The sequence below is a fragment of the Dreissena polymorpha genome, chromosome 2 (genome assembly GCF_020536995.1).
Source record: "Dreissena polymorpha isolate Duluth1 chromosome 2, UMN_Dpol_1.0, whole genome shotgun sequence".
Taxonomy (NCBI): domain Eukaryota; kingdom Metazoa; phylum Mollusca; class Bivalvia; order Myida; family Dreissenidae; genus Dreissena; species Dreissena polymorpha.
Window position 1 is genome coordinate 143,633,969 of NC_068356.1, and position 20,934 is coordinate 143,654,902.

At 33.7% G+C, this 20,934-nt stretch overlaps 2 protein-coding genes across 11 annotated transcripts in view; one reads left to right on the forward strand and one right to left on the reverse strand.

Moving 5' to 3' along the window:
- LOC127869298 (serine protease inhibitor dipetalogastin-like) overlaps positions 1 to 18,413 on the forward strand; it is a 212,111-nt gene extending 193,698 nt beyond the window's left edge. Inside the window, exons 6-10 of one of the 3 annotated variants that reach the window (XM_052411748.1) lie at positions 14,083 to 14,205; positions 15,449 to 15,562; positions 16,150 to 16,269; positions 16,959 to 17,081; positions 18,333 to 18,413. In XM_052411748.1, the coding sequence (XP_052267708.1) occupies positions 14,083 to 14,205; positions 15,449 to 15,562; positions 16,150 to 16,269; positions 16,959 to 17,081; positions 18,333 to 18,372 (520 nt within the window). In that variant the 3' untranslated portion in view covers positions 18,373 to 18,413. The remainder of the gene's footprint in view (positions 1 to 14,082; positions 14,206 to 15,448; positions 15,563 to 16,149; positions 16,270 to 16,958; positions 17,082 to 18,332) is intronic. The other 2 variants (XM_052411747.1, XM_052411749.1) reach the window with 2 other exon arrangements.
- Positions 1 to 20,934, reverse strand: part of LOC127869297 (putative exonuclease GOR) — a 218,004-nt gene that overhangs the window by 158,633 nt on the left and 38,437 nt on the right. The window lies entirely within an intron of this gene.

The window sequence follows — 20,934 nt, forward strand, 5'->3', positions numbered from 1 at the left end:
TATAAAACGTTATAATATGTAATGTATTGATCGTCTGATTCAACCACTGGAATATTATATTTACAACTGTCTAAACGAAAATAAATTGGTACACAACCGAATTATTTTACATAAAGTAGCCTTCCTGGGTACAACAAAACATGCAAACTCCTCTTATCTCAATTCTTTTAAAGTAACATTACTACTCAAAATCAACGAAAATTTCGTACAATATTTCGTAAAATAAAGCTAAACAATTAAAGTGATATTATGGGCATCTAACAGTTTATATGTGTCTATCGCAACCGTTGTTTATTTTTGGTGTTTTAACTTCATATACACTTATATTTGTTAATGCAGCATCAGCATACTAAATCAATATCCCGGAAAGAGAAAAATAATGCATTTGAATATCAACCGTACTTTCGTTTGACAACTGGTCATGCATGTACGATGTGAACCTAAATTTAGTTTTAGTGCAGATTCGTTCATACGACACAAAGACACAATTTTGTTTTACGGATTTAGAGGACCTTGTGAGTCACGTAAGATATTGAATATAAAAAATATTTTTATAAACAACTGGTAGCAAGATGAGTTGCAGATAATTGGTCAGTAACCACATTTAACTAACTCTTTTAACCTGTTAATTCTTTTTAGCCCAATTCAACAGTGAAAAATGCCAATAATATCACTTTAAAAATCATTGTTCCGTATGGCCATTGTCGAAATTTTAACGCCAGATGTGGTCTGGTAAAATAGATGTTTGTGGATACAAAATGCTCGTTTTAATTATGGTTTTAACATGGTACCATTTTAGTGTTCGTGTGTCGTATCAATAGATATATTCGCAGGAAATTAACATGGAATTTATTGTGGTCACAAATAAATAAAAACGAGCATTTTGTATCTACAAAAATCTATGTAATCATACCTCATCTAGCGTTGAAATTGTGGCTATTGCTATAAGGAACACTGATTGTTTAGGTGGTAACTTTATTGTACGAAATACTTTGCGAAATGTTAGTTGATTTTGAGCGTTATAGAGACTTTAAATGATATGATTACCGAGACCAGATGCTTGTTACTAAGTTGAACCGTTTACAAAATTAAGTTCAGCACATATGTTAGTTTACCCTGATTGTTTTTGTTGTTGCCAACATGTGCATTTGCCATTACATGCGTTGCGTTCCATGAAACAAAATTACTGACTTGGTGAAATGTATTCGTTGATCAGAAATTAAAATTGTTGTACATTTTCTTGATGTCAGTTTCATGTACATGTCGTCGCGACCCCCGAAAAATAAAAAATCAGTTTCTTTGTGAGCCACTTTAAACCCGTTTTGGAGTCAACAGGTTTGCTTCATTGATTCTGTAAACAGAATGGGAAGAAATTTGCTGATCGCCTTTGAGCGGCTGGTGAAATCCAGAAAAATTTAACTGTCTTTTCTTTGGACTTCCTGTCCCGGAGCCGTGCGTTTGTTTCAAAGAAATATCCCTGAAATAAAATGATAAAATTTAGTTAATGTATTTTTATTCAGTGTTAAAGCAAGAAAAACAGTTAAATCATAATTCAAGTAGTAATAACGATGGTGTTGCCATCACTGACAAGTGAAAAGTACTGTTTAAGGCTGAGTAAGATTTTTAAGCACACCCTTCAGCAATGCCTTTTCCTAAAAACTATTTCTATATTGAATGTAAGTATTCGATGATAATTATAACATTATATAAATTTCTAAAGTCTTATCAAACTTTGATTTAAGCGTAAAGAGTACCAGAGATATTTATTGCGAAGCTTTGAACGATTTAAGGCCGAGGAAGACAATGAAACTGAAAAGTAGATATCTGTCTTTTAAAACCCTGTTTTATCTTTTAACAAGACTATTGCCTAGCAATAAAAGTCCCCTATCGGCTCCACCATTGTCAGAAATTTCACCATTTTCAGATTATTTTTTTTGTTTCCAAAGCAACCACAATTTTTACATAGGAACTAAATGAAATGACGTGCATAATGTCCATATTGCCATCTATCCATGTTCCAAGTTTCATTAAAAAATAATATTAAGAACTTTTAAAGTTATCGCAGGATCCAGAAAAAAACAACATTTTCAGCACTATTTCTAGTCTATTTGTTGCCATAGCAACCACAATTTTTGACGTAGGAACAAAGTGAAATGACGTGCATTATGTCCATATTGCCATATATCTATGTTGCAAGTTTCATGAAAAAATATTAAGAACTTTTAAAGTTATCGCAGGATCCATAATAATCACCATTTTCAGCACTATTTCTAGTCTATTTGTTGCCATAGCAACCACAATTTTTGACGTAGGAACAAAATGAAATGACGTACATAATGTCCATATTGCCGTCTATCCATGTTGCAAGTTTCATGGAAAAATATTAAGAACTTTTTAAGTTATCGCAGTATCCAGACAAAACACCATTATCAGCACTATTTCTAGTCTATTTGTTGCCATAGCAACCACAATTTTTGACGTAGGAACAAAATGAAATGACGTGCATAATGTCCACATTTCCATCTATCCATGTTCCAAGTTTCATGAAAAAAATATTAAGAACTTTAAAAGTTATCGCAGGATCCAGAAAAAACACCATTTTCAGCACTATTTCTAGTCTATTTGTTGCCATAGCAAACACAATTTTTGACGTAGGAACAAAACGAAATGAAATGACGTGCATTATGTCCATATTGCCATCTATCCATGTTCCAAGTTTCATGAAAAAATATTCAGATCTTTTAAAGTTATCGCAGGATCCAGAAAAGTGTGACGGACGGACGGAAACCGGTAGGGGACTAATAAATGCCGTGCTTATATTGTTCCGGTCATACATATTAAAGTGATATTAAGGGGCATCTAACAGTTTATAGGTGTCTATCGCAACCGTTGATTATTTTTTGTGTTTTAACTTCATATACACTTATATTTGTTAATGCAGCATCCACATACTAAAACAATATCTCGGAAAGAGAAAAAAAATCCATTTGAATATCAACCGTACTTTCGTTTGACAACTGATCATGCATGTACGATGTATGTGAACCTATATTTAGTTTTAGTGCAGATTCGTTCATACGACACAAAGACACAATTTTGTTTTACGGATCATTTCGACTTAGAGGACTGGGTGAGTCATGTAAAATATCGAATATAAAATATATTTTTTATCAACAACTGGTAGCAAGATGAGTTGCAGATAATTAGTCAGTAACCACATTTTAACTAATTCTTTTGACCAGTTAATTCTTTTCAGCTCAATTCAACAGTGAAAAATGCCCATAATATCACTTTAAGACATATTGTTAGATTAAAAACTTTTTTTAATTGAATGGTTCATATTTTGGTATGTCTAAACATGTTCTATTTTGTTTTCAATATTCCCCTTTTTAATTGACATTTTAAATACTAGTAGTATATAAAATATATATAGATATTTTTTTTCTATTTTAACTAAAAGGTCCGGAAATATTTATTTGCGATACTCTTTATGAGTTGAGGCAAACCTTTTTTTATAAAAAAATATGTATTAATGTAAGTTTTAAAATTATTATTTTTATTAGTATCTTTTATTAATCACTCTCAAGCTAATATACAACTCTCTAGCCGGAAATAAAATTTGTGATTTCTACAGGTAAAATCAGAGTCCACAGCCTGAAATAAATTTTCGATTGTTTTCCCAATATTTGCTAAACGCATTTCTTAATAAAGTACAAATGTACGGTATAAATGTTCAACAAGAAAAACTGGAGCGTGTAATAGCTCCAATGATGTTCTCTACATTTCCCAAACGTGTCTTTATTTAATTATCTAAATAAAGTTAAAATTTACGGTTAAATAATAAAAACACGAAAACAGTATGTGATGTTTTTTGTTAATTAATAACGGATTATGGAATGACAAAACATATGCGATAAAGGCATGCACGCATTCGCTCGACGGAAGGCGATGTGGATTAAACCCGTTTATGTCCCGTGGCATCACATGTCTGCACACATGTAGATACATTAAGATCATTTATCACGCGTCATCTTCAAATAACATGTAAATTGACAATCAATACATAATTCATGCTAAGTTGAATTACTCTTAAAATAATGCAGATGGACCATGTTTTTATTAATCACATTAAGATACGAACTATAATTTGATGATAAAATAGAGTACAATAACTTTGAAACTTTCAAATATTATCGATAAATTTGTTTTGCTTCCCTCTTATGTTCCTCAGTACCCTAATGGCGGCGCGTGCGAATAAATCTGGGAGTTATTAATTGATGGGATTGTCTCTATGAGTAGACATTAAAAATCGTCATTTCTTGGTGCACATAAATGTAACACGAACGAGTTATATGATTACTACGAATACAAGTTATGTATCCAAATACCACGTATGTATCCCTATTAGATTTTTGTGAATTGTTGCCGTTTCAAAACGATTTGCGAAAAAATGAGTAGTTTCTGATTTAGTATTGAAATACGACAACATGGATAAAATATCCAACTGTTACGAGTAAGAATGTTGATGAAAATATGAAATGCTTCCAACAGTGTATATGAAAGTCAACAGTAGGAAAACGATTTCGGGACGGATTCTGAATAATTGACTTTATATTAAATTCAACCTTAAGATTACTAATTTGTGTAAGGTCGAATATCATTGATCTTTTTATGTGAACAATCTAAACGACTCATCTGTTAAGGCTCCATTGTGACAGTTGAAATACGCTTTTCATTCGATCGGAAGTCTAGTGCCTTCAGAAAGTACTTACTGGGTGTCGCTCATTATCACTTTCTCCAGAGCGCTACCTAATGCCGGCCATATCCTCCGGAAACACATGCCCACACTCCACACTTCCGATCAGATGAAAAACGTTTTTCCAGAACCCCCACTAGCAGCATTCAGAAGAGACTGCAACCTCGAAGACATATTGGTACATAAAAAAACACAACCGAATATTTTTGGAGCGGACCTTGTGGGGCGCAGAGATTCGCAACCTGTCCATGCATGATGGAGGCCTAAAAACTCAGCGACACCACCGGCAAAACCTACAATGTGCGGAAAGAGGTCACCTGCAAATCCACCAATGTAGTCTACGCTGTGCACTGCAAACGCTGTAAGACCTTTGTATACGTAGGGGTAACTGCAAATATCCTGTACCAACGACATCTCCTTAACCTTTCTCGCATACGGACTCGACACAATGACCCGGTTGCCGAGCACTTTTACACAAACGACCACAGCGTCGCGGACTTCCCGGTCGTGGGACTATAAAAAATAAATGGATCCGACGAGTACCGGAAGACCATTGAACAACTTTGGGAGCGCAAACTGAGGACGTTCAAGCCATATGGACTGAACACAAAAGATTAATAAAATTGGCGCGCAATGTAACGTTCAACAATATAACGTCACTTCCGCTAAATATATAAAGGATCTGGCACGAGTTGCAATTTCATACCATATTTTATTAAACGAGTTCAGGAATTTTGTTCGTAAGCGAGCCTTTAGCGAGCTTACTAACGAATTTCCTGGACGAAAATGTGGTATGAAATGACAACGAGTGTCATATCTTTTTTATCACATGCTTTTAAATGAGAAAATTAAACAAAAGATTGCCAGCCCCTACCGGTGAAACTCCACCATTGTCAGTATTTTTTTAAATCTATATTTGTTGCCATAGCAACCAAAATTCTTGACGTAGGAATAAAATGAAATGATGTGCATAATCTCCATATTGCTATCTATCCATGTTTCAAGTTTCGTAAAAAAATATGAAGAACTTTTAAAGTTAACGCAGGATCCAGAAAAGTGGAACGGACAGACTGACAGACGGACAGACAGAGCGCAAACCATAAGTCCCCTCCAGTTTCAACGGTAGGGGGACAATAAATATTTACGCAAACATAGTGATAAATCCCGAATGTTGTTTACATTTCGTGACGTCATTTGACGTTGCAACGTCATTTCAGCAAAATTACAAAATGCGATTGGTCAATCGAACGAAAACGAAGCCAATTAAAACGCTTAAAAAGTATATTACACATGTGTAAGATTAAAATATTCGTAGTGGTTATATAACATAGGAACAGGGTATGGCTTGTGATTTAACAAAGTCGCTTTAAGCCGTTTTATAACAAATAAAACGCTTTGATTACAATTGCCGTAGCTTTCTGTCTCTCTCCGAGGAGAGGCTTGTTCCTTCTGATCTCACGGACGTAGGTATTTCATGCTTCATGAATCAAGTCATATATATATATATATCAAGATAGCAGTTGAATACTATTGCGCATATTAAGGTCAAGAAACAAGCCGTGTCAAATAAGAGCGCTCCTCTGAAAAACAAAGATATGTATTACTACTAACCTTCATGTACACATATGCTTTACTTAACACATGCCAAATAATATTCAGACATGATACACAATGACCTTTTTTTAAATTTTCAAGTTTTAATAATAGACAATGACGTAATCTTCTCATAGAATTATGAACGAGTGTTTAACAACGCAAACAACTGTTGCTGACAGAAAAAACATATTTAAGGGACGATTAAACACTGAACGATATAGCGGTATTAAATCAAACTACATGTTATCGTTGAAAAGAAAATAAGGTCTAATCTAATTTAGACAGAATAAATACAACATGTACACAAACAGACAGAATCATAAACAGTATGGAGAGATAAAAAATCACAATCTACTATATGGAAAAAACACAAAAAGAAATAACACGTTTGATAACCAAGGAATAATGCTTCTGAACCACTTAAAACCAAAAAGAATTTCAAATTTGCCCAAGGGAAAAAAAGCACAAAGGCATTATTACACGAAAAGATATAATTAAATCGAGAAGCGCTCAACAACGTAATGACATATTAATTATATCCATTTCCCAGTTTGACACTCACTAGCATTTAAACTTCTGGGATAGTGTGTTAACTAACACCATGTCAAAGAGAACTAACAAAGTTAGCTAGTGGCTCCATTGTTGCGGATATTAATTGCAAGAAATGCCATAATTTAGTCAATTCTAAACGAAAAAGAGGTGGTTGAAAACTACAAGGAAAATATTTTTCACAGAATCCAGAAAGGCGCCTTAATATTGATATCCATGAAAACAAGCAAACACCCTATGCAAACTTTATAACTAAGGAACATAATGCCCAATGTTTCGAGTGTGTGTTATCGTAATATATTTACCTCTTGGATGGTTATCAATGACAAGATTACTCAAACTTACTAGTGTACGTATATATCTTTTATTACATCCCGCGTTACCTTGAGCTTTGACGCGTTAAATTCACAATCAATTTGTATCTTCCTTTTTTCCCAAAAATACGGAAAGCCAACTGTTTCTTAGTTATTTAATGGTTTACAGAACGCATGACGGACGGAACATGGTAATATATTCCAATTTTTGAAAGAGTGTGCATTTCGAAGAACAGATAAAAAAAGAAATCTAAACAACAATGAACAATCAATTACGCATTTAATGGACGGGCCAATCAAAGAATACCCCACGGACGAAGGCATAATCAAATAAAATAGACAAAGACGGAAACTTACGTACAAAACGAAACCTTTCAAAACATAACAATGCAATATATTTTATTAAAAAAAACACAAATAGAATGTTCCACAACCAAACGTACACAAAGATCGAAGTGATATTTGATAGCAGAATTTACCTTATTATAAAAATTCAGAAGCCTGTCATTACCTCTCTTCTCGAACTTAGCAAAGGACTTTTTGTTATACACATTATCCTGCTTGTTTTAGAATTTTTAAAGTCTGCCCAGTATTGATATAAATGGTACTGTCTATACGCCATAATGGTTAGTGTTGACTCGAATATTGAACTCTACGGGATCCGGATAATGCCATCTATAACCTCGCCCTTCTTATATCAAGGGCGACACACGATACAATTTTTTTTGCGCGACAGTCGCGGCGACGAACAATATTTTGCGCGACAGTCGCGGCGACGCATGATATATTTAACACGAAATATCGCCCGTGTGCGACAGTCGCCCTTTTATATGCGATATCTCGCCCTTTGAACACGACCGTCGCCCTTTGAACACAACCGTTGCCCTTTATGAACGCGACCGTCGCCATTTTATATTCGATATTTCCCCTTTGAACACGACCCTCGCCCTTTGAACACGACCGTCGCCCTTTATGAACGTGACCGTCGCCCTTTTATATGCGAAATATCGCGCTTTTAGAACGCGACAGTTGCCCTTTTATATGCAAAATCTCGAATAAAAGGTCGACGGTCGCGTTCATAAAGGGCGACGGTCGTGTTCAAAGGGCGACGATCGTGTTTAAAGGCGAGATATCGCATATAAAAGGGCGACTGGCGCACAAGGGCGACGGTCTATTTCTTTTAACCTGTTAATTCTTTTCAGCTCAATTCAACAGTGAAAAAAGCACATAATATCACTTTAAGATAATGTATAAAACTAAATGTTAGCTAATATGATTTAGGAAATTTCCGGGTTAATACTTCTATAATTGAATAATAAATAACATATTGTTATTTCTTACATGGTTATATATTATATGCAGCACTGATGTTTCCTATATTTTTAGGTCAAAATCTATCGCTATACTTGTTATAAGGGAGATAAATCTTTAGTGCTGCGGATTGCAAATTGTTGTTAAGATCTGTGGAGTTATCCCCCTTTGCAAATAAGAAGTACCTTATATTGTCAGGGTGATACCTAAGAAATTTTTACAGGAGTCTTTTGGTCAATATTTATTATTCAGGGTATTGATATGGACATAGGAATATTAACTGCTTCTTGTCTTAAAAGAAATATATTTTATCATTGTCAATAATGTAATGTTTATTATATGAATATATATTTTAACTTTATTAAAGAAAGGTAATTGACAACCAGTCCACTTAGGATCTAATTCTAGCTGGTATTTGCTCAATTAAAATATGTTTCAATATGCGCATTAGTGCCTCGATCTACAATATTCAGCATTTAAGGAATGTGTCTTATTTAATGGCAATTGTTTTAATCAAAGGTTGGCAATGGCAATCTATTTTTTTATGATGTACCATATAAATCAACACAAATGATGAGAATTTTTATTTTTCCATTTGTTACATATTTTTAAAATGTCTATTACAAATATGTAACGCATGTTTGTCATGTTGTATTGTATCTATATATATATATATATATATATATATATATATATATATATATATTGTACATGCCATGGATTAGACAATAAACTTGTAAAACTTGTGCCATATTCTTTAATTTAAATAAAACATTTTATATACATATATATAGTTTTTACATGATTGTTCCGTAACTACTTTTTAAGTGCTGATTCATGAGTATGCGGCATTGAAGTATTTTCATATATGTCAGAATGGAATTCACATTTATATGTTTTGTAGAATCTCATCCGGGTTTTAGCTGTACCATTTTTAGCACAAATACAGAACAAAGCTACACCTCGCTTAATGCTATAATAATTTATAGAATAAGCTCAAAACGGATGATATTTGAACAGAAGTTATAATTTTCGTATCGAAATATATTGAAGTTTTTGCTTTGCAACCTTTAAACACTTGGTTCAAAAAATAGCTTTGAACAATCAGGTCATGAAATATTCACAGCTTCAATATGTTACTGACATTGAAAAATGTACCATGTTTCATAACACTTATTAAATATGATTTATAACACCCTACAGTGAAATAACGTTCAAAGTGGAGTCTAAACAGTCGATGTCCGTTTGACAAACGCTTGAGGAGGACGTTAATTGATGGCCGTTTTGTTTTTCCTTGATTCAATAACCTTGGAAAGTGGTATAAACAGTATGATGGCATCCAGAATCTGTTACAAGTATAATTTATTAGTCAGTCGCAGATTTGTTTGACAAGTGGCTAATGTGTCAAAAAGAACAAAACAACACATGCTACCAAACTGAAACAATCATTGTAAAAAAAGATATATAATGGACGCTGAAATTCTTGATTTCATAATCAGTGGAGGAATCACACTAAACGAGTAAGTCTATTGTAGGATTTACTTTTTTTCTCATGTAGCTAACATTATGTATCTATTATTGCTTAAAAAAGTAAAACACATATTTTAACGCTATTCGTGCAAAGAATAATTTATTTATGTTTTATAATACAAATATTTTTCGCTCCGAGATACAATTTACAAACAAACGTTTATTTAACAGGCATAGTGAAAATTTTGTTCATTTTGGGATCGTTCAGATTAACGTTAAAACATACATAGTAGCATTATGTTTTACAGGGGCATTTTCCCGTTTTGGTAAATTGACAAAAAATTGTTTCAGATTCGCAAATTTTCGTTGTAGTTATGATATTTGTGAGGAAACAGAAATACTGAATATTTACCATGCTCTAAAATATCCATTATAGGCATCTTTAAAAATCTGAAAACTATAAAGCGTTGCAACGCAAAACGATTGAATAATTTAGAGAAGATTATGGCTGTTGTTATATTTTGTGATACTAGGAGGATTGCTTTTATAAAGTATACAAAACATAATTCATTATCTAAGCTCGGATGGCGTAGTGGTGTAAGCGATAAACATTTACTCCAGGGATCCAGGGGTTAGTGGTTCGAGCCCAGATGAGGGTTACTTTTTTTCTTTGTACTCTTGATTTTTACTGGAGCTTTTTAGATTCAATGTTTAAATTTATCAATATTAAGCATTTAATGACAAATTCAAATTCATACTAAAATCTGTGAAAAGGCCCCTTTAAAGGGAACTTACCGACCAAGCAGTACTGTGGATTTATACTCAACTTTGCAAACTGTAAGCATGGATACGCCAACGTAACAATGTCATATGATATATGAAAGTGGTAACCCAAGATGGTCTTACCTCACCTAATATTAACGTCGATTTTATCGACTCCGTAAACTTATATTCGTTAATTTAATTTTCACTGATTAAAAAGGGACGTGGCACCGAAATACAATACTGTTTGCAATATTTACAACTCCACAAAAGTTGAGTCCCGTTGCCGTATTATTTTTACATATAATTTATTTTTATAAATAAATAGATGCATAAGTGGCATAAATACAATACAAAATTGTATTGTGATTAAATTAAATTGTTGTGGGGTAGTTACTTAATTTAGAACAACGTTACTGGTTCTTTTTTTATTTATGGTTAATTCACACCATTGGTGATTGACTTGGTTTTAATAAGAAAAGATAAAAACTGAGTTACGAAAACACACAAACATGAGTCATCATTGAACAAAACTAAATAATTACATAAAATAAACGTGTATTAGCACTTAATAAGTATGCAATAAGCTTATATATAATTAAAAAGGAACTAACAATCTAATCCCTTCCTGAACATAACACCTCGCGTGTAATTACAATATAACAAGAGCATTATAATGCAAAATGTGTAATGCAGCGAAAAAATAGCTGCCATTCAAAATGACTGACCAATGTTAAGCTTAGTTAATAACAGATAAGCATGTAGCTTTTAATATGAATAATTGCAACAAATAACACGTCTTTCAAAAATATATGCTAACTTTATGATTGTGTCATGTTTAATATACAATTTATTTCAGATCATTATGAATTCTCTGTTAGCACTGCTTGTGGCCACCGTTGCCGTATTAGGTAAGACTGTATTTATATTTAAGTTCGTACACTAGTTAATAATTCATTTTTTGATAATTAAATATGCTGGATGTATTTCAGCCTTGTGAACAATGAATCTTAACTTCCGAAGTGTATTCATATAGTCATTGTCATAAAACACTCTAATACAGTATGTAAATAATACAACTCCAGAAATGTCATAAGGAAAAGAAAAGAATGTTCACGTTTGGTTGACACTATATATCAGATGAGTAACCAATTTCTTAGACATTTGAAGTCAACAGACAAAGGAACGCGATAGCCAGTCTAGCCGAATATTGCCACTTCCGATTTACCGTACTTGTTTAGCTAAAATATCTATTTTTGTGACTCTTAATTTTCGGACATATGGGTTTTCATCAATGATTAATGGCCCTACATTTTTTGTTTGGAATCGCCACCGGCCATGTTGGTTTAAAGTACTGGATTTTTTTAAATAATATATAAATAGGTTTTTCTTTGAGAGAATCAAGAATGTGATTCAGTTCATAAACAATATAACTTTGAGGAAACAAGGTGGACAATATTTAAATTTGAAAATGTGATTGGGTTGAACAAATGGCAAAACCTTTTCTATCGTAAGAAAGCGTAAAATAAGCAAATAGGAAAGTCAAGTTCAATCGCCAGGCGCAGACGCGTGTCACTGCACAAAGGAATGGGACCCTGTATGCGGCCGTGATGGTAATACGAATGGAAACATGTGCGAATTGAGATGCGCGTAAGCACACACGAATTACTTATCGTTTTGTATTGTTATTTGTTTGCTGTTTTTATTTAGATTTTTGCTGAGAAAGAAAGTTATAGATAATATACATACATTTAAAATTAGCTAATACACGACGCTTTATCATAAACCATTACATTGTTTTTAAATATGCTATTTGACATCCGAACATTAGTATATTCAAACATAATTTCAAAAACAGTTAAGCCAGAAACAAGATATAGATATTATTCTTGTATATTATGTGTAATCGCGAATGCTGAAGTTAACATGCGCATATTTGTCTTTGTTTTTTAGCGGCGTTCGTCGTCAATCCCGCGGGGAATGCCCGTGCGTATGCGGCGCAAATTTCGACCCTGTATGTGCCGAAGATGCCGTCACGTATGGCAACGAGTGCATTATGAAATGCATGTATGTCACATCAGCATCAATTGATACTTCTTTACTCTAAATATTTTCTTTCAAGCCTAAAGATTGTTTGTATCTAATTGAAAGCAAGTTTTAAAAAATGCATATGCGCATTGTTATTTTGAACATGTTTACACATACTAAAACTCGTTTTGAATCGCTCTTCAAATTTGTATTTGCTGATGACATTAACTGACAAATTCCATATTCTAATAAAATTATGGGAAAAATCGGCAAAAAACATATTTCATAAAAAAATGCATTTCGCATGTCACGTGACCGGGACGGGATTTAACCTTTTATTCCCGTTTTGATGGAAAATATTTGCTTTTAGCGGTACTAGCCTATCCCCACTCTTATATTGTAACTTTTATATGATTAAGATCAGAATCCTATACTCTTTTTTCAATCTTCAACCAGGGGGGGTTAGCCTAAAATCGCGGGGAGAATGCCCAAAGACAGACTGTCCGTGTCCCAAAATTATGGCGCCTGTATGCGGTAAAGATGGCTTGACGTACGACAACGCATGTCTTATGAGATGCAAGTAAGTACCTTCAGTTTTGTTAAATCTTTCCTTAAATTGAGCTCTGTATTGTTCTCGTAGAAATATATTCACTGAGTATTATTTGCGCTATGTTTTCACGATGAATTCTACAATGTTGCATGTTGATCTATATCGTCCAGTAGCTATATGATTGAGAGATTTTGAGGACACATGTTCCATTACAGCGCAATACTCGTATTTGCGATATTAAACCGTCTTAGTTTGAAAAAGCGTGCTGCAACATTTTTTGATAACCATATTTTTATGGTTTTATCCGATTAATAAATCTTTCCCGAACGCCCAAATTCCAACTTGAACTTTAAGTATAGATTCACTTATATTGGTAAATATTAATTGCTAACATATGAGTCAGAGTTATAACCGAAAGTTTTATCACGTTCCAGAAATCAGCTAATCATCGTAGCTTTTGATTCAAATGGACTTAATTTACAGGAAAACATTATTAAAACGGTATTTAATCTAGAAGTTATTGACAAATACATGTAGTTTCATATATAATATTAAGAATTTAATTGCCGACTGGTTCAATATCCGCTGCAATCCGTATCCTTTTTCAAAATTTATTAAATGTATATTCAAGGATTTGCGTTGTTCGTTTTCTTATAAAGTCGTATATAATTTTACTTCCCGTTTCTTATTTCATTTATTGTATAATATTCTTGTTTGCATTCAAGTATTTGAACATTGCTTCTTAGCGGCGCTCGACGTCATTCCCGCGGGGAATGTCCAGCGGAAGGTTGCCCGTGCCCGGCGAATATTGACCCTGTCTGCGGCGCTGATGGAACAACTTACGACAACGAGTGCCTTATGAGATGCAAGTAAGTGACATCAGTAATAACATATTTGTAATGCATTTGTAAAAATAAAAGAACACATGTACAATCGAATGAAATAATTTAGAATCAACTAATCTTTGAAATAAAAAAAAACTAAAATTGCTCTAAAATACCCATTACACGCATCTTATGAAGATTTTAAACCTGAAAATTATAAAGCGTTACGCGAAACGATTGAATAATTTGGAGAGTTCTATTGTTATCGTTATATTGTGTGACATTTGGAGGATTGCTTATATAAAGTACAAGATACACAAATCACTTTAAGAGCACGGATGGTCGACTGGTTTAAGTGCTAAACTTTTACTCAAGGGTCAGTGGTTCGAGCCCAGTTGATGATTTCTTTTTCCATTCTTGAATTTGGTCTTGTTTTTTACTGGAGTTATTTAATTCGAACATTAATACACATTTATTGATTTAAAGCATTTAATGACAAACTTCAAAACATGTAAAATTCTGTGAAAAGGTCCCTTTAAGCTCAGTTTATACATAACATTACACAATAAAGAGTTTTCTTTTTCGTATACTCTGTTTTGAATCAGAAGATGTTTTTGTTCATCATGGTGCTTTGGTGAATGACCTATATTAAGGTATAATTTGATGGCTTTATCAGAATTAAAACTCGATCTTGCGGAAATAGACGTCGGGGATTAATAACCTTTGGTACCCCCTTATAGAACTAGTATATTTGATGCGGCGTCTCATCAGGGTCTGCGCTGTTTGCTTTAAGGAGTTTCTGTAAGAAATATTCTAAATATAGAAACACATTAACTAGACATCTCTAATTTGGGAAATAAATTGATCCAATTAATGGGAGGCTCCACTAGGCCTTAATGGGTTAAAAATCAGACGGTGGTTATCCAATTCGTTTTTAACTGATCAAGTTTTAAATACATATGCTAAATATTATTCTACTAATAACCCGGTTGTTAATAAGCCAAACACCCTTTCTTATGGATACTGATCGATGTACAAACGCAACGTTCAAATACAGATGACATAACTGAACGACGCCTTTGTTGAATTAATTGTTTTGGTAGTGAAACCGGAGTTGTTTCTATATATTGCGCTACAGATAATGTGGCTGCATATCGAACTGATAGTGTCTAGATTTACTTCCTAGCGCTCTTCCTAGCGAATCCTTCCGGGAGTAATATACGAGTACCAATAAGTACACTTACGATAAAGATTCCATTTTCTTCACGTGTTATGTGAATGTGAATAGGGGAGTCAGTCTACAATCGCGAGGAGAGTGCCCGTGCGCATGCCCCATGAATATTGACCCTGTCTGCGACAATGATGGCGTCACGAACGATAACGAGTGTCTCATGACATGCAAGTAAGTAATGTCATTTACACTGGCAAGAAGAAAGGGGGGTTAAATGCATGTGCGTAAAGTATCGTCCCAGATGAGCCTTAGCAGTCCGCACATGCTAATCAGGGACGACACTAATTGCTTCAATGAAGTATTTTTTACGAAAATCAACTGAAGGCGAAAAGGTTTCGTCCCTGATAAGCATGTGCAGACTACATTAGCTAATCTGGGACAATACTTTACAAACATGCATTAAACAAGCTTTTCGCATAGCGAGGATCATTTTATGATTTTATTTGTCATTTTAAAGTCTTTAAGTCATTTCTCGGTTATCCGTTAGCATATCGACTTTTCAAGGGCAAAAGAAGCCAAGCTAAGCGGTAACACTTATTGCATACTGATAGCAGGAATTGACAACTGCCCAACTAGACTTATGGGTAGGTGAAGAATAGTCGGCAGAATAATGTCATGTTTCACCGTTCACGCTAGGTGGCCGGCCGGTCGGCCGGATTGGAAGCCAATCGCTCTACACGCTTATAAATCCGAATCACTTGAAATGTTTATGATAGGGTTTATTCGTTCTTGAACGTTATTAATAATATTCGCTTTAGGGGAGTTCACCTACAATCGCGAGGCGAATGCCCGAAGGTGTGCGCTTGTAACCTGAATCTTGATCCTGTATGCGGCAACGATGGCGTTACGTACGATAACCAGTGTGTCATGGAATGCGCGTAAGTGACCTCATGGGCAACAAAGTGGCCTTTATATGATGTTTTAAATCTAACAATAAACATGTTCTCCAAAATTAAAACTCGATTTTGTAGAAATCTAAAAGGAATGCTTCCAATGTTTGGGCGCTGCTTTTTAGAATCACTTATTGTGACGATATTCATTTAATAAGTAAGAGCTTAAAGAAATTATGTTTATATTTATATACATAATGTAGCCATAGGTCTCAACGTGATGTTACAGTGTTAATTACCATAGACATACATTTCTCAAACACGATGTGTAATTTTATCGGAGGAATTGAGTCGTAACATTAAAAAGTATGTCTGCGTATCCATAGTACTATTTAATTATGTATGGTGCAGATACACGTGTCTTCAATTAATGTATAATTTTCGATCAAACGATCGCGTAGAAAATGTCTAAGGGCCGACTGCCGATGCGCCAAGATGCCTCTCTGAGAAAATGAGATTAAATGCATGTGCGTTAAGTGTCGTCCCAGATATACCTTTAAGTCTACACATGCTTATCAGTGACAGCACTTTACGCCTAAACTGGATTTTTGTTAAAATGAGATTTCAGTAAAACAAAATATACCATTAAGGATAATCACAGGCTAATCGAGGACGACATATTACGCTCATGTATTAAACCATCTTTTCACAGAGAGTCTTATTTATTCTTTGAACAGGGGAGTCAGCCAAAGATCACGTGGGCAATGTCCCAAGACAGACTGCCGATGCCCCAAGATAATGGACCCTGTATGCGGCAGTGACGGTTTGATTTACGACAACCCGTGTCTCATGAGATGCAAGTAAGTAACGTTATATTGAAAGCTTAAATCTCGCTATGCTTTGTCATTCGTAACATTCTTATTTTATTTTAATTGGCGTAACATTACATGCGCGATGATTCGACCCTTTTTTCGATGACACGCGTCTACAAAATGATACAATTTGATGATTAGGTAGCTGCTGTTTAGAAATTATATTACTTTTGTTTTAAAACCTCTTTGTTGACCATATTTTAAACCAAACATTTATAAAACATACATATACTTTCTTTATACTTTTGAGTTGTTTTTTAACGGTGCATATACATGCTGATCCATATGTTTGTCAGTCGATTTCTTGCAATAAGAAAATGTCCGCATATTATTACAAGTTTTTTCCAGTTTATGTAGCTAAAGTGTTTATGTTTTTTTTTCATTGAATGAATTTTAATAGTAATGAAACATTAGTAATTGGTCTGTATATTTCGTTAAAGTATCAAACAAAGATACTTTAAAAATTATTATCATGTTAACAATTGCAACCCACTCTCTATTCACGTGTATGTGTGATTTTAATACGTTTAAAGAGTAAAATATAAAATGAATGAAGGACTGTCTTCAAAGTGTTGACATAAACCTGCGGTATCAATATTCATACGGCTATCATCCGCGGTATAATGTATATTAATAAAAAATATATCAGCGTCTATGTGTTTAACATAATAATTCGTTATATTTTGAAGCTCATATTAAATTTGACAGCTTGAATAAAACCAGCCGATTCAACATACGTATGAGCCCGCTCTGTAAAAGAGGGTTAAATCAATGTGCGTAAAGTGTCGTCCCAGATTTGCATGTGCATTCAGCACAGGCTAATCAGGGACGACACTGTCCGCCTTAACGGGATTTTTGTCAAGAAAGTCTTTCTTAAAATGAAAAATTCAATAAAAGCGGACTGCACAGGCTGATCTGGGACGACACTTTCCGCACAGAGCGCGGCTCATATATCGGTCTGTGTCGCGTCCATTGATTGATAGTTGTTAAGTAGCGAGAGTTGCGCGAAAATCGACAGGATGAACTAATGTACTATTATTTACAACTGAAATGCAATTATATAATTCGCCAACGCCATCCCTGATAAACAAGGGGTAGCTGGCTTATCACCCAATTCGTCAAAGATCCATTCGTAATGATGTGAATTGTTTTATTGTTACGTATGTGTATGTGAAATAAAGGCAATATAATCTTCAAACAGTTTTTTTATATGATTTGCGCAACCTCTTTCAATTTCAGTGGTGCTCGAAGATCACACCTCTGTCTCAACCTCTCCTGATGTTGCAGAAATACATCGAGTACAATATGATCCTAAATTCTAATAAACGCAGAAGCATAACGTGTTTATTGTTTTGATTTTCGATTACTTATTCGACTGTCAGTTAGAAAAGCAGTTCGAATTTTATCAAAACTGACACTAATATACTCAAACATTGATATTTTAAACATACAACTCAACATTATACTATTTTAATTACAAACGTAATAATATTTAATTTCTTGCTCTTTTGATTGAACCACTGGTATATTACATTTATAATTGTTTACATGTTAAAACAGTGGTACAAACACGAATTATTTGACATGCAGTTTCGTTCTTGGGTACAACGCAACGTGCAAAGTCCTCTTATCGTTAAATAACAAGATAACCGAGACGAGATGCTGTTTTATTAGCATGATGCTGTTAAGATGCACCTTTAACACAATTAAGTTATGCACAAAGGTTAGTTTACCTTGATTTTTTTGTTTCAAAATGTGAACATGCTATTAAACTGTCTGACTAGGTGAACTATATAATACATCAATCAGATATTAAAATGAGTATACATATTTTCTGAACTTCCACCTTAACGTATTCAGTCATGTAGCCACGATAATAGAAGTATACTTTTATTTGTGTGACTAACGAATACAAAAAAAATCTGGTGAAGTGGATTCTTACTAATAATTATTGCAAATGCAAATACATATAGCAGTGGGTTTAGCTGTTCCATCAGGGGGTGGGAAATTTTCTTATAAAGCTGTTCGAGTCACTATATTTAAAACACAACAATATATCAATCTACATCGATTGCGCACAGTAAAAACAAATCCTTTAGATTTATAGCCAAATGTTCACATCGATGACTTTAATATTACCGATTTCAGAAAATCTGATATTTAAGACAGTGCAAGGCTTCATACTTAAGTACGATTAGTTAACAAGTATGTAAACTAACATTATTTTCGTGCATTTGGTTTAATATAAGGGGAATATATCGGCAGATAATACAAACGAATAATAACGGAAAAATGAACAAACACAGAGTCATCGGCCCTGTTTTAATTTTGAGAAACATTCATTTTGAATTAAAACTGCTAAATTTTAACCTGTGTCAAAACTAAATATAGTTACTGATAAAAGTTGAAACTAGAAAAGTTTCGGCAGTTATTATGCTGAAGTGCTCTACTTTAGTTTACATAAAAATCGTTTGATGTGAATCCCTTTTCTTTCGAAATAAATAAGCCTGTGGAAATTATCCGTAACACCCCTGAACACGAGTAGATTAATAAAACACTATCCGCAAAATTGCATATTGCTGGTGATAGAATTGAACTATCCTCTATATATATTACTGGTACAACAAACCTTTAGAGACTGGTTTTAATGTTTGAAACATACGGACTTTGACCGCGTCATAAAACAATCTACTGTACGTAAAAAAACAACAACAAGTAAACAACAAGTATCGTATTTTCGCATTGTCGTCATCGTACTATCGCATTGTCGCAATCGTACTATCGCACTGTCACCATCGTATTGGTAAGTTGTTTACACATGCTATATAAATTCATTAAAGCGGGTATATACGATTTTGTCAAATATTTATGAATTTATATCAAATGTGTAAAAAACTAATTATATATATATTTCAATATAATTAAAATAAAAATTAAGAAGAACATGTGTCGAAAAATGCGAAATAAGCCAGATATTTAATTCTGAAATTGAAAACGGCTGTACAGCCGAATTCGCCAGCATGTATATCACACATGTACGATGTGAATCTAAACTTAGTTTAACGGTTTATTTGCATTTCTGCAACGATATCTATTCATACGACACACGCACACTAACTCCAATCCTAATACAAAGACGAATGCTTCGGTTATTGTAGGAAAATATGTTCGTCACAATCGGCTCGGGCCGCTAATTTGTCTTTGCTGCATTTTATGAAATTCGGCTTTAATGTATAATTTTTCTTGTCTATTTTGTGTAATTGTAACATATTTTATCAATATATTACAAATAAACACATATAAAAAATCGTATATACCCGCTTTAATATTTGAAAAAAACGTATAATCTCGCTTTAATGCCCTTTCGTTTCAGATGATTTTAATAAACCAATACATTGGCGTTGTCCATTATCAAGGAGCATCCGTTCACTGATATTCTAGTTTTCACTCACAAAAAACGGGTTAGCACTTATTTGAGCGTTTCATTCGTATTGACTTAAAGCGAGATTATACGATTTTGTCAAATATTAATGAATTTATATAAAATGTGGTAAAAAAAAAATTATTATATATATATTTCAATATAAAATACAATAAAAGTTTAGAAGAACATGTTTTGAAAAATGCGAAGTAAGCCAGATATTTAATTCTGAAATCGAAAACGGCTGTACAGTCGAATTCGCCAGCATGTATATCGTGCATGTACGATGTGAATCTAAACTTAGTTTAACGGTTCATTTTAAATTCTTGCAACGATATATAATTATACGACACACGAACACTAACTCTGGTCCTAATTAAAAGATGAATGCTTCGGTTATTGTAGGAAAATATGTTCGTC